The sequence below is a fragment of the Lotus japonicus genome, chromosome 4 (assembly GCF_012489685.1).
Source record: "Lotus japonicus ecotype B-129 chromosome 4, LjGifu_v1.2".
NCBI lineage: Eukaryota > Viridiplantae > Streptophyta > Magnoliopsida > Fabales > Fabaceae > Lotus > Lotus japonicus.
The window spans coordinates 49,377,116-49,391,415 of record NC_080044.1 but is presented as its reverse complement, the minus strand read 5'-3'; the positions used below and the strand labels follow the sequence as shown (position 1 = coordinate 49,391,415).

Here is a 14,300-nt window from a genome sequence, read left to right as displayed (position 1 = left end):
TTATAAAAAATAAAAAGAAATCAGAAGGTCCATCTTCTTCTCTTCTCCTCAACCTTCATCATCTTCTTCTTTTCTCCTCCTCACCCAACCACCACCATCATTCTCCTCACCACCCAACCACCACCACCACCACTCTTCTTCTCCTCCCCACCGACAACCCCCCAACCCAACCCACAAATTGCAAACCCAAAACCCCAACATCTTTGATCTTCATCCCCATCTACAAGCAAACAACAACAACAATATATCCAGAACAAATCAATAAATCAAACAAAGAAAACCCATAAAACCCCAATCCAGAAAACCTAGATTAGAACCCAAAAAATCCAGATTGAGAAAACCCATGACCACCAAGATTTCAGAGGAACGAAGAAGAGAAGGTCTGATTTAGATTCAATCTCTGAAGATGGGAGATGATGTTGCAACGAAGATGAAGAGGTGGGAGGGTTGAATTGATCTCTGGGTTGAAAGAAGGTGAAAAGGTGGGTGAGAAGAGTGAGTGGGTTGGGGGCGGTGGGTAGAGTGGGTTGGGTTGGAGAAGATGAAGGTGGGTGGCGGCGGCTGGTGGCTGTGGGTGGCGGGGTGGATTGGGGAAGATGAAGGTGGGGTGGCTGCTGGTAGCTGTGGGGTGCGTTGGGGAAGATGAAGGGGGGGTGGGGGGCCGTGGTGGTGGGGTGGGTGGTGGCGGTGAGTGGGGGTGGTGGCTGGTAGAAGGTGGGGGAGGTGAAGTTGAAGAAGGGGTTGTGGGTGGGGTTGGTGGTGGGTGGTTGGTGGAGTTTTGAGTGTGAGAGAGAGGGGGAAGAAGATGAAGGGGTGAGGGTAAAATAAAAAATTTATGATTTACATTTAATGATAAAATAGAAATAATAATTTTTTATTTTTTTTATCTCTGAAGGAGGGGTGCAAATAGTAAATGAAGGAGATGAAAATAGCATTGTCGTTAGCAATTAGACGGTTGACTAACGGAGGGCCCAATTTTAACTATTTGAAACATAGATGATCTAAATCGCGCAATCAGAACAAAGGGGGCCAAAATTGCACAAGAGGTAAACATCAGGGACGAAAACTGCAATTAAGCCTAAAAGAAACTAATGGAACATAGTTACTCATGCCATGGAACCAAAGAATCTAATATAGTACATAAATAACACATCGAAATTATGATCTTTAAGTATACCTTTTATATCCTTTAAAAAAAAGTATATCTTTTATATGAATCTGGAAGTAGTAGATGAATAATTTGAACCATCTATTTCTTTTTTATTTTGAAATGAACAAATGCTTCTTTCCTTGATCTCGGTTATTACAAATTAATAAAGATTTTATCCCTTTTATTCATTCTTTGTTGTAATCACGTGAACTTATATCTAAAAAAAGATCTTGCACGGTTTAATTATATAAAACTGAACTTATATCTAAAAAAGTGATTATGTTAAATATGAAAATAAAACAAATCCAACGTGATCATGCTCCATTTATAAGAGATTTACGTCAAGGAAAAAAAAGTTTAATAATATAAAACTGAACTTATAACTAAAAACGTGATTATGTTAAATATGAAAATAAATCAAATCCAACGTGATCATGCTCCATTTATACCAGATTTATGTCAAGAAAAAAAAATGCAATGGATAAATATTTTATATCTTCTTTTATTTAACCTTTTAATTTCCCTTATAAAACTAAAGATAAGAAATATTCCTCTTGATTTAATAAAACAAAAAATAACTATTCTGTTACTTTTTTCAAAAGTTTTACTCGAACCTCAATTTTTAACCTAGTGAAGTTTTATGTTCACTCTAATACTGAAAAGACTAGGTTTTGAATTCTCCTCTGAATCTTAGTGCCATCTTCTTTTATTTTAACCTTTTAATTTCCCTTATATTTTTGTAGTATTTGATATTGTAGCTCTTGAAAAAATAAAAATTGGAATCTAATTAACGAATTTGAGTAGATGTAGAAAAATTTGTACGTGGATATGCCTATTTTTAATTAGTAAATAAATATTTATTAAATTTATAAAAAAATTATTTGTATGTAGATATTTTTTCTGTATATACCATGTTAACAACTTGATTTGTTAACAATTTGATCATATTTGAACAACAAGATACTATATTTGTTTGCAAAGAAGATATAAAAGATTTTTTCATAGTAAAATCATATAAGTTGCGTTTTGTTTTGCAAAAAAACTCTGCATCAAGTTATGTTAGGATGCGAGTTTGCTGCTATAATAGGTTTGAGTAAACTCAAGGGTTTTGGGTTTGTGTTTAGTATGAGAGTTTGGGTTTGGGAAAGGCAAAACCCGAAACCGACCCGACACGACACGTTGTCATCCCTAGTGAAGATGGCACTAAGATTCAGAGGAGAATTCAAAACCTAGTGTAACACCCTCTAAACCCCGCATAATAATATATCATAAATCAGAGTAAAATGCATAACACAGAGGGTGTCACACTTATTCTCCAGAAACATAAATCAAAACACCTGTAATGCTCATAATAAATATATAAATTTTCCAACTTTAATGTCGCAACATCATATGCATAGCACAGCGGATTTATTTCAACTCCAAAATTTAACATAAAGAGAGTTCATAGGTAACTCTTAACATCAAGGTACAAAACTAAACGTTTCCCGGTGTTACATAACAGAGCATGACTCCCCTAACTAAACCGTAAATGAAAGACTAGCTCCTCCAACTAACCCTCGCGAGAAGCTTCACTATCTTCGGTACCTGAGCGATGTCGTATAGAACATCATTCCAACAGAAGGGTGAGAACTCATATCATATGGATAAGCATAATAATAAATAATGTAAAAGTTTATCTATGCTCCACATAAATTACTCACATTCACTAACAAATAATAAATTATGTAATTTTAACATAATTAATCAAGTTCACAGTTATGGCAAATACTCCATAAATTATAGCTCAATTAGAACATATATAATAGTCTCTAATTACCACCACATCAAATCTCTCCAAAAATATCACCATAACACATATGACTCAAGTGAGACCCGTGCAAATGTCTTTGGTACCAAAGTTGTTATCCTTAGCGGTATCACCGCGTCCACTCCAGACAGATAACCACCAATAAAGCCCTCGCTCTAGGCTTCAAAACCACTCCAGTTTTGGGACAAGTCACTAGCCTCCACGAGAACTAGCAAACATTGCCTCTTGACAACTATGCAGTGTATTGTGCAAAACTCAACTAACATATGCATATTCAGACCATCTCCAAGTTCTAATTATTTTAGCATATTCATCACCAGTTGCACAAAACACATATTACATGTTATCAATTATACAACTTGCAATCACAACAACTTAGCATCTCAAACATAACGTCAATTCAGAAACAACATCATATAATGATTATTAAAAATAGATGTAAATTAAATATAATTCATATATAACAGGTTCTGCAACTATTTCCTAAAGACTGGATTTCTCTCTAAATTTTCCCAAAAACTCGCGACATGCTCATGCTCGCCATCTCGCGACATCTCACTGCACAACTCGCCATGTCGCGACATCTCACGACATCTCCCTACGCAACTCGCCATGTCGCTGAATAACTCGCCATGTCGCGACATCTCACGACATCTCCCTACGCAACTCGCCATGTCGCGACATCTTGCGACATCTTCCTGCGCAACTCGCCATGTGCGTGCACCACACATCTAATGAACTATTAAACAGATGTAAATTATCAAATATACTCAGAAAAATCTAATATTTTTATCATGGTTCCGTATACACGTTTTGTAAACCTCTATAAATTTTCAAGTCACAATTCAAAGTACAAAAATCAGGAAAAATCGTACACTAACCGCAGTTTGTAAGAAACTGGACAGCTTAACCTATACTCACTAAAATACACATAACTCGAGCTACAGACGTCGGAATGACGTGAAACCAGTGGCAAAAGTTTCGTAACAGAAAAACCTACAACTTTTATGAAGACTACTTCTTCAAATTCGGCCATTAACATAGCACGAAAAAGGGTACAAGAGAACGTAAATTTCTGCGCATCATGCAAGCCTATCATCTACCCCCAAAATCATCTAAAAACCAAACCCTAACTATTTCAATTTGGGAATTTTTGCAACCTAGGTTTCCTAAATCATGCTTTCTATCATTATACACTATCATACCAATCCATAAAACATGAATTCAAACCCTTACCTCTTGTAGATCAGTTCTAAGTTTTCTCCTCTTTTCTCCTCTCCTTCTCTGCTTTCACGTGTTTCTTGTTCTGCTTCTCTTCTAATCCTTATTTTTTTTTCTTTTCTTTCTTTCTATTTCACTCCTAACCCTTAAATAGCCATACAATGGGCCCCACTCTCAATTACTCACACAAAAACCTAACAACCTTATTTATCTAAATCTTATACTATATCACATAAGATTTAAATTATATCACAAATATCACTCATATATAATTTAAATAATTTACTCACTCCATATATCACATAATTCATCAAATTACCATATAGCATAATAGTAATTAAAATAAAATACTAAATAACCAAATAACAAAAAATGGGGTGTTACACCTAGTCTTTTCAGTATTAAAGTGAACATAAAACTTCCTACAACAATTCATCTCTATATACATCCAAACCCCTAGATTATTGAGTAACCACCCAAAAACCACATATGGATACATGTGCCAAATATGGGGGGTTGTATGCCTTGACTTATTCAAAAACAAAATATCTAAGCTACAACGATCTTAGCAAGGCACATAATAAAATATGCACATGATAAAATATGTTTATCGTCAGCTTGAACAAGTTCGTCCATTTTAACGTAAGTCACTCACCTCAAGAGAATAAACCCAAACCTTCCCACCCATCTATACCCTACTAGGTCCGAATTCGGTGTTCCTTACCCCGATCGCTCATTCTAGTCGAGTCCCCTTTCATTCCTTCTCCAAAGGAACTTAGAAGGGTAAGGAGGAAGAGACATTAAATTAAACAAGAACAAAAACAATGGATTCGATCTCCATAAAGTGTGACATGACCAAAACATTAAAAAATCACAAGTCAAGAATGATAACCAAACAATGTTAAATTTTGAAGGAAGCAGTGCCGTATAGTACTAATAAGCAAAAGAGTAGATTAATGAAAAAAAGCACGATACACAACAAATCAAGGAACTTCAAGAAATATTAAACCAAACATGAAAATGAATACAAATAAAAGTATAAAACACATTATTGTGCGCGTACCAGAAAATTATTGAACTTCTCTATTATTTACCTAGTATATTCATACACTTTTTAGTATGAATAAAGGAAGAAAATCCTCTTCACCTAAAGAAGAGTCATATAACCTTGCAATCATAAGACAACACAATGTCCCCTACCACTAAAAAGAAATTTGCAACAACGATAAAGAACAATCAAATTTTTCTTGTATTCAAAGCTTCAAAATAACCAAAGTCAATTATGAATTTGTCAAAGAAACATCATTCCCTAACATTAATCTGATCTAAATCTAAAAACAATAACCTAAAACCTTTGAATCTTGTCAGCCTTAACCACAGGATTATGCTTCGAAATAGCATCACGCCCCACAACCTTGAAATCAAACGAGCACTCATGCTTCTCGGGGTACCGGTGGGTCCCGCAGAACGTGGCCCCACACTTGCACACAAACCCGGTCAAGCCCACTTTCTTCTTGCAGCAACCGCATCGGTTCGACGACGGCGGCGCGTCAAGGCCAGACGCCGGATCAGCAGAGGCGGAGGGAGAGGGATCCGCCGCAGGAGCAGGCGGATCAGCGGAGGCGGCGGTGACGGGGATGAGAAGGGATTTCTCGACGGCGGCTTTGGCGGAGGCGGCGCGTTCGCCTTGGGTGATGGATTCGCGGTAGCACTTGGAGCAGAGGTTGCTGTTGCCGGCGGTGCCGAAGAAGCCGCAGTTGTTGGCGCAGGGTTTTGGTTCCGAAGGGGAGGAGTAGCTCATGCCATCGTTCTGCTGAGAACTCATGTTGTTGTTGGTGATTGATTGATTGATGATCTTGGATAGTTGGATTCTTGGTGCTTTGTTGTGTAGGGTTTTGAAATTGAAGCAAGTTTGGTTTGGTTTGGTTTGGTGAATATAAAGAAAGAAAAGAATGCAATTGCGTGAGGATTATGCTAAGGTTTGTGATTTGATCTCGGAAAATTAAATCTAGCAACGATTCGCGTTGATATAGATAGAGCTTGTTGTTGGGAACAAGGTTGTTTTTATACTACATGGAAGGAATTTCAACATTGTGTTCTAGATCTTTCTAATTTGATTTCACGTTAAAAAAAATTGAATTCTATACTATTCCATTCAAGAAAATAAAATAAAAATTGAATCCTATCCCACGAAAGGAATTTGGTAATTAAATCTGATAATTTAAAACAATTATATGGATGACGATGAAAATCTTTTACAGCTGGGTTTCACCATATAAAATCTTTTTTCATAAAAATCTTTAGTTTTAATTCACTTTGATTGAGTTTTTTTTTTTCAATTCACCTTTACATATAATATCTACACCAAATAAATGTTTCGGTACTAACTCAAAAAAACATAATATCTTTTTATAAAAGAATCATATATAATTTTTTTATATTTAAATTAAATAAAGAAGATTTAATATTTAGAGATTAAATTAGGAGTATAATTTTATGAATCAATCAACTTTTTATTGGCTTTTTTTATACATTGAAAATCTATCTATCTATCTATCTATCTATCTATAAACTATATAAAGGGAGAGTTTGTGCAGCCTTGAGGGTAAATTAGGAATTCAATAATCTATTGCACTGAAATTGAAATTTCTACATGGATATTTTAGTAAAATCAATATGATTATTGAAAGATTGAATCTTGGTTGTTGATAAGTTTGTGGCGATGCTCTAGCTTCAGGTTTGGTGCTCTTCTATATTCCACCGTTTCAGCCTTCTCAGTTTCTCATTTACTCTTCTTTTGTAACTCCCTGATCATTTCTCCCTCCGTAATTAAGATCGCAAAGGGGAGAGGCACATAAATTAACTGTGAAAAGAGAGAGGAACGAAGGAAGATGAGAGCAGCGGGGAGGAGAGGCACTTCACGGTGGAACATACGGCCGCGATAGAGGCTCTGTGGAAGAAATGCGGCATAATGGAAAGGGAGAGGTCCCATAGTACATTCAACATTCAACCTCGGTTCTATCTGAAATCCAAGTGATGCATCAAAAGCCGATCTGAGCTCCTCTCTCTGCAACGAATCTCCTCCCCTTGATCGAGACCAATTCACAAATGTCTCAGTGAAGATTATGTTTTCGCCAACATATCTGATTTTGTCTCTGATGACGGTCTGAACTCAAGCATTAGAAGCCTTCTTCCATTGGAATGAACGTCTGATTTTCCTCCTTATTTCTTCTCTTGATTTCGCGGTTTACTTCTTTCACCCCATTTATTCTAATCAGCAATTTGTTCTGATCCCTTCTTTTTGTGACTTTTTCATGCATTTGCATACTGATTTGTCCCACAATTTTGTTTTTCAGTACGTTAACAGGTGACATGCTTCTCATCATCCTTTGCTCCAGTAAGAACCATCATTTGTTTTCCTTCTTTGTTTTTATTCTAATCATTTATCCACTCCTCCATTTTCTTATTTTCCTCAATTTGCATATTTCATCATATCGACTTATCTATGGCAGATTGAGCATAAAGTTAGTGTTGTGTATTTGCCAATTGTGAATGTGTTTTTAAATGCAGCAATAATGTACTCCTGATGCTTATATTTTAGGTATATTGATGCTTTCATTTTAAGTATATGGTGTGGCGTGGGTGCTGATATTTTTCTGTTTAATGCGTATAGATATCTTATTTCAAAATTATACGAATGCAATTGATCAATCCTTGACATTTGACAGTGTGAAATCTGTGGTGGCAAAACATGAGTAGGGTCATAATCAAATTTAGTAACATTGAAATGTAAGGTAAAGGGAGTGTTGGCAAGGATGTTACTAAACCAATAATGTAGAAAGGAACCTTGCATTTGTATATGACAAGTTTTTAATTGGGGAGGTTCTGGTGTGGCAAACCTCTTGATTCTGCAATATAGTAGCATGTCAGATGAAAATATTTAGTATTTTCATTTATATATGAAATGTTTTTAATCTTTCATTTTTTCCATTACAGGAGATTATCGATATGTGTGATTATGTTGTTGGGCTAAGGAACCTTGGTGAGATAGTTTGGACTCAACTACTGATGTGGTGATAATCAATACAAAATACCCTGAACTTTCAGGGAGTTCTAGGACAATGGTTTCAATTGTAAGTTACAGACTAATTGAACTAATGCATATTGGGTTACTTCTATGTTGGGATAGATAATAGCCAATGGGGATCGCGTCGCCGTCAAGAGGCTCGAGAAAAACAAGGTATTGCTATTCATGATTTTCTTCCCTTTTCCCATGATTTTTCTTTTAAGATTTAGGGGTAAATTCTATATGGCATCCTAAAATGTGTTCTTCATTAAACAGAAAATGAGGTATTTTGCACATGATTTTTTTTAATATTTAATATGATCCTTCTATAAATTTTGATAATTTTATATAAACTATGTGATCCCTCTATAAATTTTCATGAAGCATGTTATATGAAATCATTCAATTGGAAACTGGAAGTCACTAAAAGTTTTGTCATATCCTTGCTGCATATATTAGTCTTTAATTAGAAAGAGTCTTGGAAGGTTAGTTCTATTTTTTCAGGTTAGTCATGTATATAGATCTATGATTGGCTCCAAAAGGTACGTGAAATAGAAACTCAATCACACAATAACTAAAGTGATGTTGAAATGAGATTCCAAACAAAAATTCTTACCAGTTCATAATATACCTTTATTGTATTGATATTTAACCATTGAAGCTTCTATTTTAATTGCTAAATTTAACCACTTAAATGAGAGTTACAGATAGAAATAAAGTCACTTTTAATTAGAAAATGAAGGTTTCGCAGTTACAAAGATGAATGGTCATGAGTTATTATGTATTAAGGAACATTAAGTGTGTTTACGGGTCAACATTATTGTTTATGTAACCAGTGAGCATTAGCTTTGTCTATTTAGTATTTTAAATTGAGGTATTAGTGTATTTTAATGTGAGTTCCAAATGAGCTGAGAAGGAAGTACTGTGAAGCATACATAAAGGGAACAAGAACATGTTTTGACGTATGAATGAAGTTAAAAAAGCTTTAGAGCATAGAGTTCCTGATATTACTGTCACAGTGAATCCTAAAAAGGTATGCTCTGTGTTAATGTATTGTCTGATAATCAATATTTATATCCACCTGAGAAATCAAATGTAATATTTGAGGCATCATTTTTTATTTTCGGTCAGACTAGGCCTTGAGAGTATTTTTTAAATATTAAGGAGGTTTCTTTGAAATACGCCAAGAAGGAGGCGAGAAGTTCATGAGCCTCTTGGTAAATGCTATGATCTTATCCTACAATTTGTCAAGATTGAACAATTGGAGGTTATCGTGTTAAAATACCAACCATCACACAGTTTTCCATTTTTACAAGTAAGCAATTTTTGATTGTTAGTTAGTAACGGTCCTTGATTGTAATGTTGTGATTGGAGAACTACTTCAAAGAAAGTCATGCTTTCTTGGAGTTATGATAGACACATGGCACGATGCATAAACTGAAAAGAGATTGGCCTATAGCATGGCTTTTCTCAGTGTCGTTGTAGTTCTTTAGCCTGCACTATTTTGATATGCTAAGATTGTAGTAATTTGACAAGGACTGGTGCCAATCAAATTTTAATTTCTTAGTGACGACCTTACACAAGGGGGTTATCTTTCTACTAGGACTGGTGCCATTATCTTCTACTGGAACTGTGATGAACTCACAGAAATGCTACTGGTTTATTGAAGTAAACAGAGACTCAATCCTCAAGCACTGAGGTTGAATTCTCAGGAATTACACAGAAGAATCAAGAACACTAACAAGAACCCTAGCCTCTGGAATTCGAGATCCAGAATCTCCCAAATCCTAACCAACTGAATAACTACCTGTAACTTCCCCCTTTCCCTTATTTATACTACTCAGTAGTTCTAACAGAATCACAACTATTAACAGAATTAGCCAGCTGTACTCTAACAGAAACAACTAACCATGCCAGCTGTTTATTAACAGATCAACTAACAATAACAGTAACACTAAGTTGTGACTTTCCTCTTGTTTCTTCTCTCATACACCTTCTTAATTGAAGGTCTATGCTCATCAATACCCCCCCCCTAAAAGTTTCACCTTGTCCTCAAGGGGAAAATCAGGAAAAACTTCATGGAGCTGGGCAGCAGATTCCCAACTGTTCTCACAAGCAGGTAAAGAGTGCCACTGAATTAGCACCTCAATCTGGCCCATTGTGGTTTCCCTAACAGCCAGCACTGATTCAGGTTCCACCAAGAGCTCATGATCTTCATTCAAGGCTGCTGGGAGAGGTTGAGGCTGAAAATTAGTCCCCACAGCCTTCTTGAGGAGAGAGACATGAAAGACAGGATGCACTCTACTGTGAGCTGGTAGCTCAAGTCGATAAGCCACAGCCCCAATCTTTGCTACAATAGGATAGGGTCCATAATACCTAGGACTCAATTTTTCATTCATTTTCTTGGCCAAAGACCTCCTTCTATAAGGTTGTAACTTGAGAAAAACCTCATCACCAATTTGATAATCCACATCCCTCCTCTTCTTATTTGCATATGTCCTCATCATGTCCTGAGATTTTAAAAGATTAGCTCTCAGATCTGATAGCAATTCATCCCTCCCCACCTGCAAATCATTTACTGCAGCTATCTTGGAAGGAATTGTAGTCCCTTGAAGAAGCACAGGTGGTTCCCTACCATAAAGAGCTTGAAAAGGAGACATTTTGGCAGATCGGTTGTAATTGCTGTTGAACCAAAACTCTGCCCAAGGAAGACAAGTAACCCATTTCCTTGGCCTGGATCCAGTAAGGCATCTCAGATAAACTTCAAGGCATCTATTGACCACCTCAGTCTGGCCATCAGTTTGAGGATGGTAGGCTGAGCTAAACTTAAGTTGTGTGCCTGACACTCGGAACAGTTCCTTCCAAAAACTACTGAGAAATAAAGAGTCTCGATCTGAGACTATGGTTGTTGGGAACCCATGAAGTCTCACTACCTCATGAAGAAATAAAGCTGCCACTTCAGGAGCTGTAAAAGGGTGCCTTAATGGAATAAAATGAGCATATTTTGTCAGCCTATCCACCACCACTAAGATTGTATCCTTGCCATTAGATTTAGGCAAACCACCAATAAAGTCCATGGACACATCTGTCCAAACCTGAGTAGGCACAGGTAATGGCTGAAGCAGCCCTGCAGGGGAGAGATTGTCAAATTTGTTTCTTTGACATGTGTCACATTCTGCCACAAAATCTCTTATGGCACTCTTCATCCCTTCCCAATACACCACTGCAGCCAACCTTCTATAGGTTCTAAAGAACCCTGAATGTCCTCCCAACAAAGAAGCATGAAACTCTTTGCAAAGAATTGGAATCCTAGAAGATTGCTTGGACAGAACCAACTTTCCTTTATAAAACAACCTGTGGTCCTTCAAAGTATACCCTTTATGAGCCTCAGGATCCACAATCAGATCTTGTACAATGGCCTGTAGCTTGGGATCTTGCAACATCTCAGTTTGCCACTCCTCAAAGTCATTCACCTTAAGAACTGACAATGCACAATATGAGCTTCTCCTGGACATGGCATCAGCAGCTGAATTGTCCTTCCCAGGCTTATATTGTATCTCAAAGTCATAACCTGAGAGTTTGGAAATCCATTTGAACTGCCCCTCTCTCACAACCTGTTGCTCAGTAAGGAACTTCAAACTCTTTTGATCTGTTCTAATTATGAAATGCCTTCCTAAGAGATAATGCCGCCACCTTTGGACAGCTCTGACCACTGCCATTAACTCTCTTGCATAAACTGATTTAGCTTGACTTCTATCTGAGAGTGTAGCACTCCAGAAAGCCAGAGGCTTCCCTTCCTGAGTCAAAACTGCTCCTAGACCAGTACCTGAAGCATCTGTTTCCAGAACAAAGACCTTGGAAAAATCTGGAACAGCCAAAGTAGGTATCTATGTCAAAGTGTGCTTAAGAGCTTCAAAAGCCTGTTGGGGACTAGGTCCCCACTGAAAACTATCTTTTTTCAGTAGCTGTGTCAAAGGCCTAGCTATCTTGCCATAATCCTTGACAAACCTTCTATAGTATCTAGTAAGACCTATAAATCCCCTTAAGCTCTTCAAGTCTTTAGGGACTGGCCACAACCACATAGCTTCCAATTTCTTTGGATCAGCTGCCACAGTTCCAGCAGATAACACATGTCCTAGATATTCAATCTGGCCCCTTCCAAACACACTCTTCTTACCATTGATTTTAAGATCATGTTGGTCCATCAATTGCAGAACTTGTGTCAAGTGAACAACATGTTCCTCCATGGTCAAACTGTATACCAATTGATGAAACCCTGATATTATTCAACAGAAAAATGTACAAGAAACAGATTTCTGAAAAGTTGTGGATCTAAAAGGTGGTTTGAAAGAGGAATTATACCTGCTAGTACTGCCAATTCCAGCCTTGCTCACAGCCAGGTTCTTCTGTTCCACCATCAAGGCTTTCTTGACCATGATTGTTAGGGATTTGGGCTCATAGAGCTTGATTTCTGCTGCAATTTCCTCCTTGAGTCCATTAACAAAAATATCCATGTAATGCTCTTCATCAATTCCCTTGAGCATTCCTGCAAATCTCTCAAATTGTCCTACAAACTCTTCAACACTACCTTCTTGCTTCAAGGCCAGCAAAGCCGCAAATGGACTAGAATTCGAGGTGAGTTGAAATTGTTCCAGCATGGCTTCCTTGAACTTGGTCCAAGTAGTCACCTGGTTGCAGGTTTCCCACCATTGGTACCAGCTCAATGCCTTTCCATCCAAGGCCACCATAATCGCTTGTACCTTCTCTTCCTCAGTTGCTCCCTTCAGTCGGAAGTAGCGTTCCAATTTCTGAATCCAACTGTACGCATCTTCTTCACCCTGGAAAACCGGAATGTCAAGCTTCCTCCAACGCTCTGTTTGTGCATTTGCAGTGCGCTGAAGATTCTCTCGCGCATCAGCTTCATCTCTTACGCTTCCCGGTTGTCCTCCGTTCACGGTGCGCTCCTCCTCCATTCGTCGGCGTTCTTGCTCGCCGTCGCTGTCGCCGTGCTCGCCGGCTCGCCGGCGCGTCATCGTCTCGACAATCGCTTCCAGATTGCGAAACCTCTGCTCCATGCGTTCATGCTCGATCGCACGCTCTCTCCGTTCTTCGTCGCGAATCCTCCTGTCTTCTTCGCGATTCCTGCGTTCTTCCTCGCGATCGCGATTCAGAACCTCAATGAATCTCTCAATCGCTTCCACTCTGGCTTCCATTCTGCTCGCTACCATAGACAAATCGATACCACAGCTCCTGGATGGAGCTCTGATACCAATTGATGAACTCACAGAAATGCTACTGGTTTATTGAAGTAAACAGAGACTCAATCCTCAAGCACTGAGGTTGAATTCTCAGGAATTACACAGAAGAATCAAGAACACTAACAAGAACCCTAGCCTCTGGAATTCGAGATCCAGAATCTCCCAAATCCTAACCAACTGAATAACTACCTGTAACTTCCCCATTTCCCTTATTTATACTACTCAGTAGTTCTAACAGAATCACAACTATTAACAGAATTAGCCAGCTGTACTCTAACAGAAACAACTAACCATGCCAGCTGTTTATTAACAGATCAACTAACAATAACAGTCACACTAAGTTGTGACTTTCCTCTTGTTTCTTCTCTCATACACCTTCTTAATTGAAGGTCTATGCTCATCAAACTGATATTTAATGTGAGTTCCAAATGAGCCGAGAAGGAGATACTGTGAAGCATACATAAAGGGAACAAGAACATGTTTTGATGTTATCTTTCCATTTATGTGTAAATCTATATTACTCACTTTCTATTTAAAACTTGGGCTGTTAAAATTGGTGTTCTCCTCCCTTTTTCTTAATTTGATTTTGCAGCTTTCACTTTCCCTCCCGTTTCGACTGAGGGATGTTGTGAATGAGTAGATGAATTTTGCCTATTTTGATCTTTAATAAACTGATATTTCCTGTTTGAGATTATGATGTGTGGAAGACTTTCCATTTAACTATTTACTTTAAGTGATGGGATTCTTTTTACTAGCAGAAATATAAAATTAAAATCTACAAGTTCGTTATTGATT

At 37.6% G+C, this 14,300-nt stretch overlaps 1 protein-coding gene across 1 annotated transcript; it reads right to left on the bottom strand.

Moving 5' to 3' along the window:
* Window positions 1-5,407: 5,407 nt before the first annotated feature.
* LOC130715738 (zinc finger A20 and AN1 domain-containing stress-associated protein 9) lies at window positions 5,408-6,226 on the bottom strand. The gene has a single exon (XM_057565855.1). The coding sequence runs from the start codon at window positions 6,004-6,006 to the stop codon at window positions 5,527-5,529; it is 480 nt and encodes a 159-aa protein (XP_057421838.1). The 5' UTR covers window positions 6,007-6,226; the 3' UTR covers window positions 5,408-5,526.
* Between the last annotated feature and the right edge of the window lie 8,074 nt (window positions 6,227-14,300).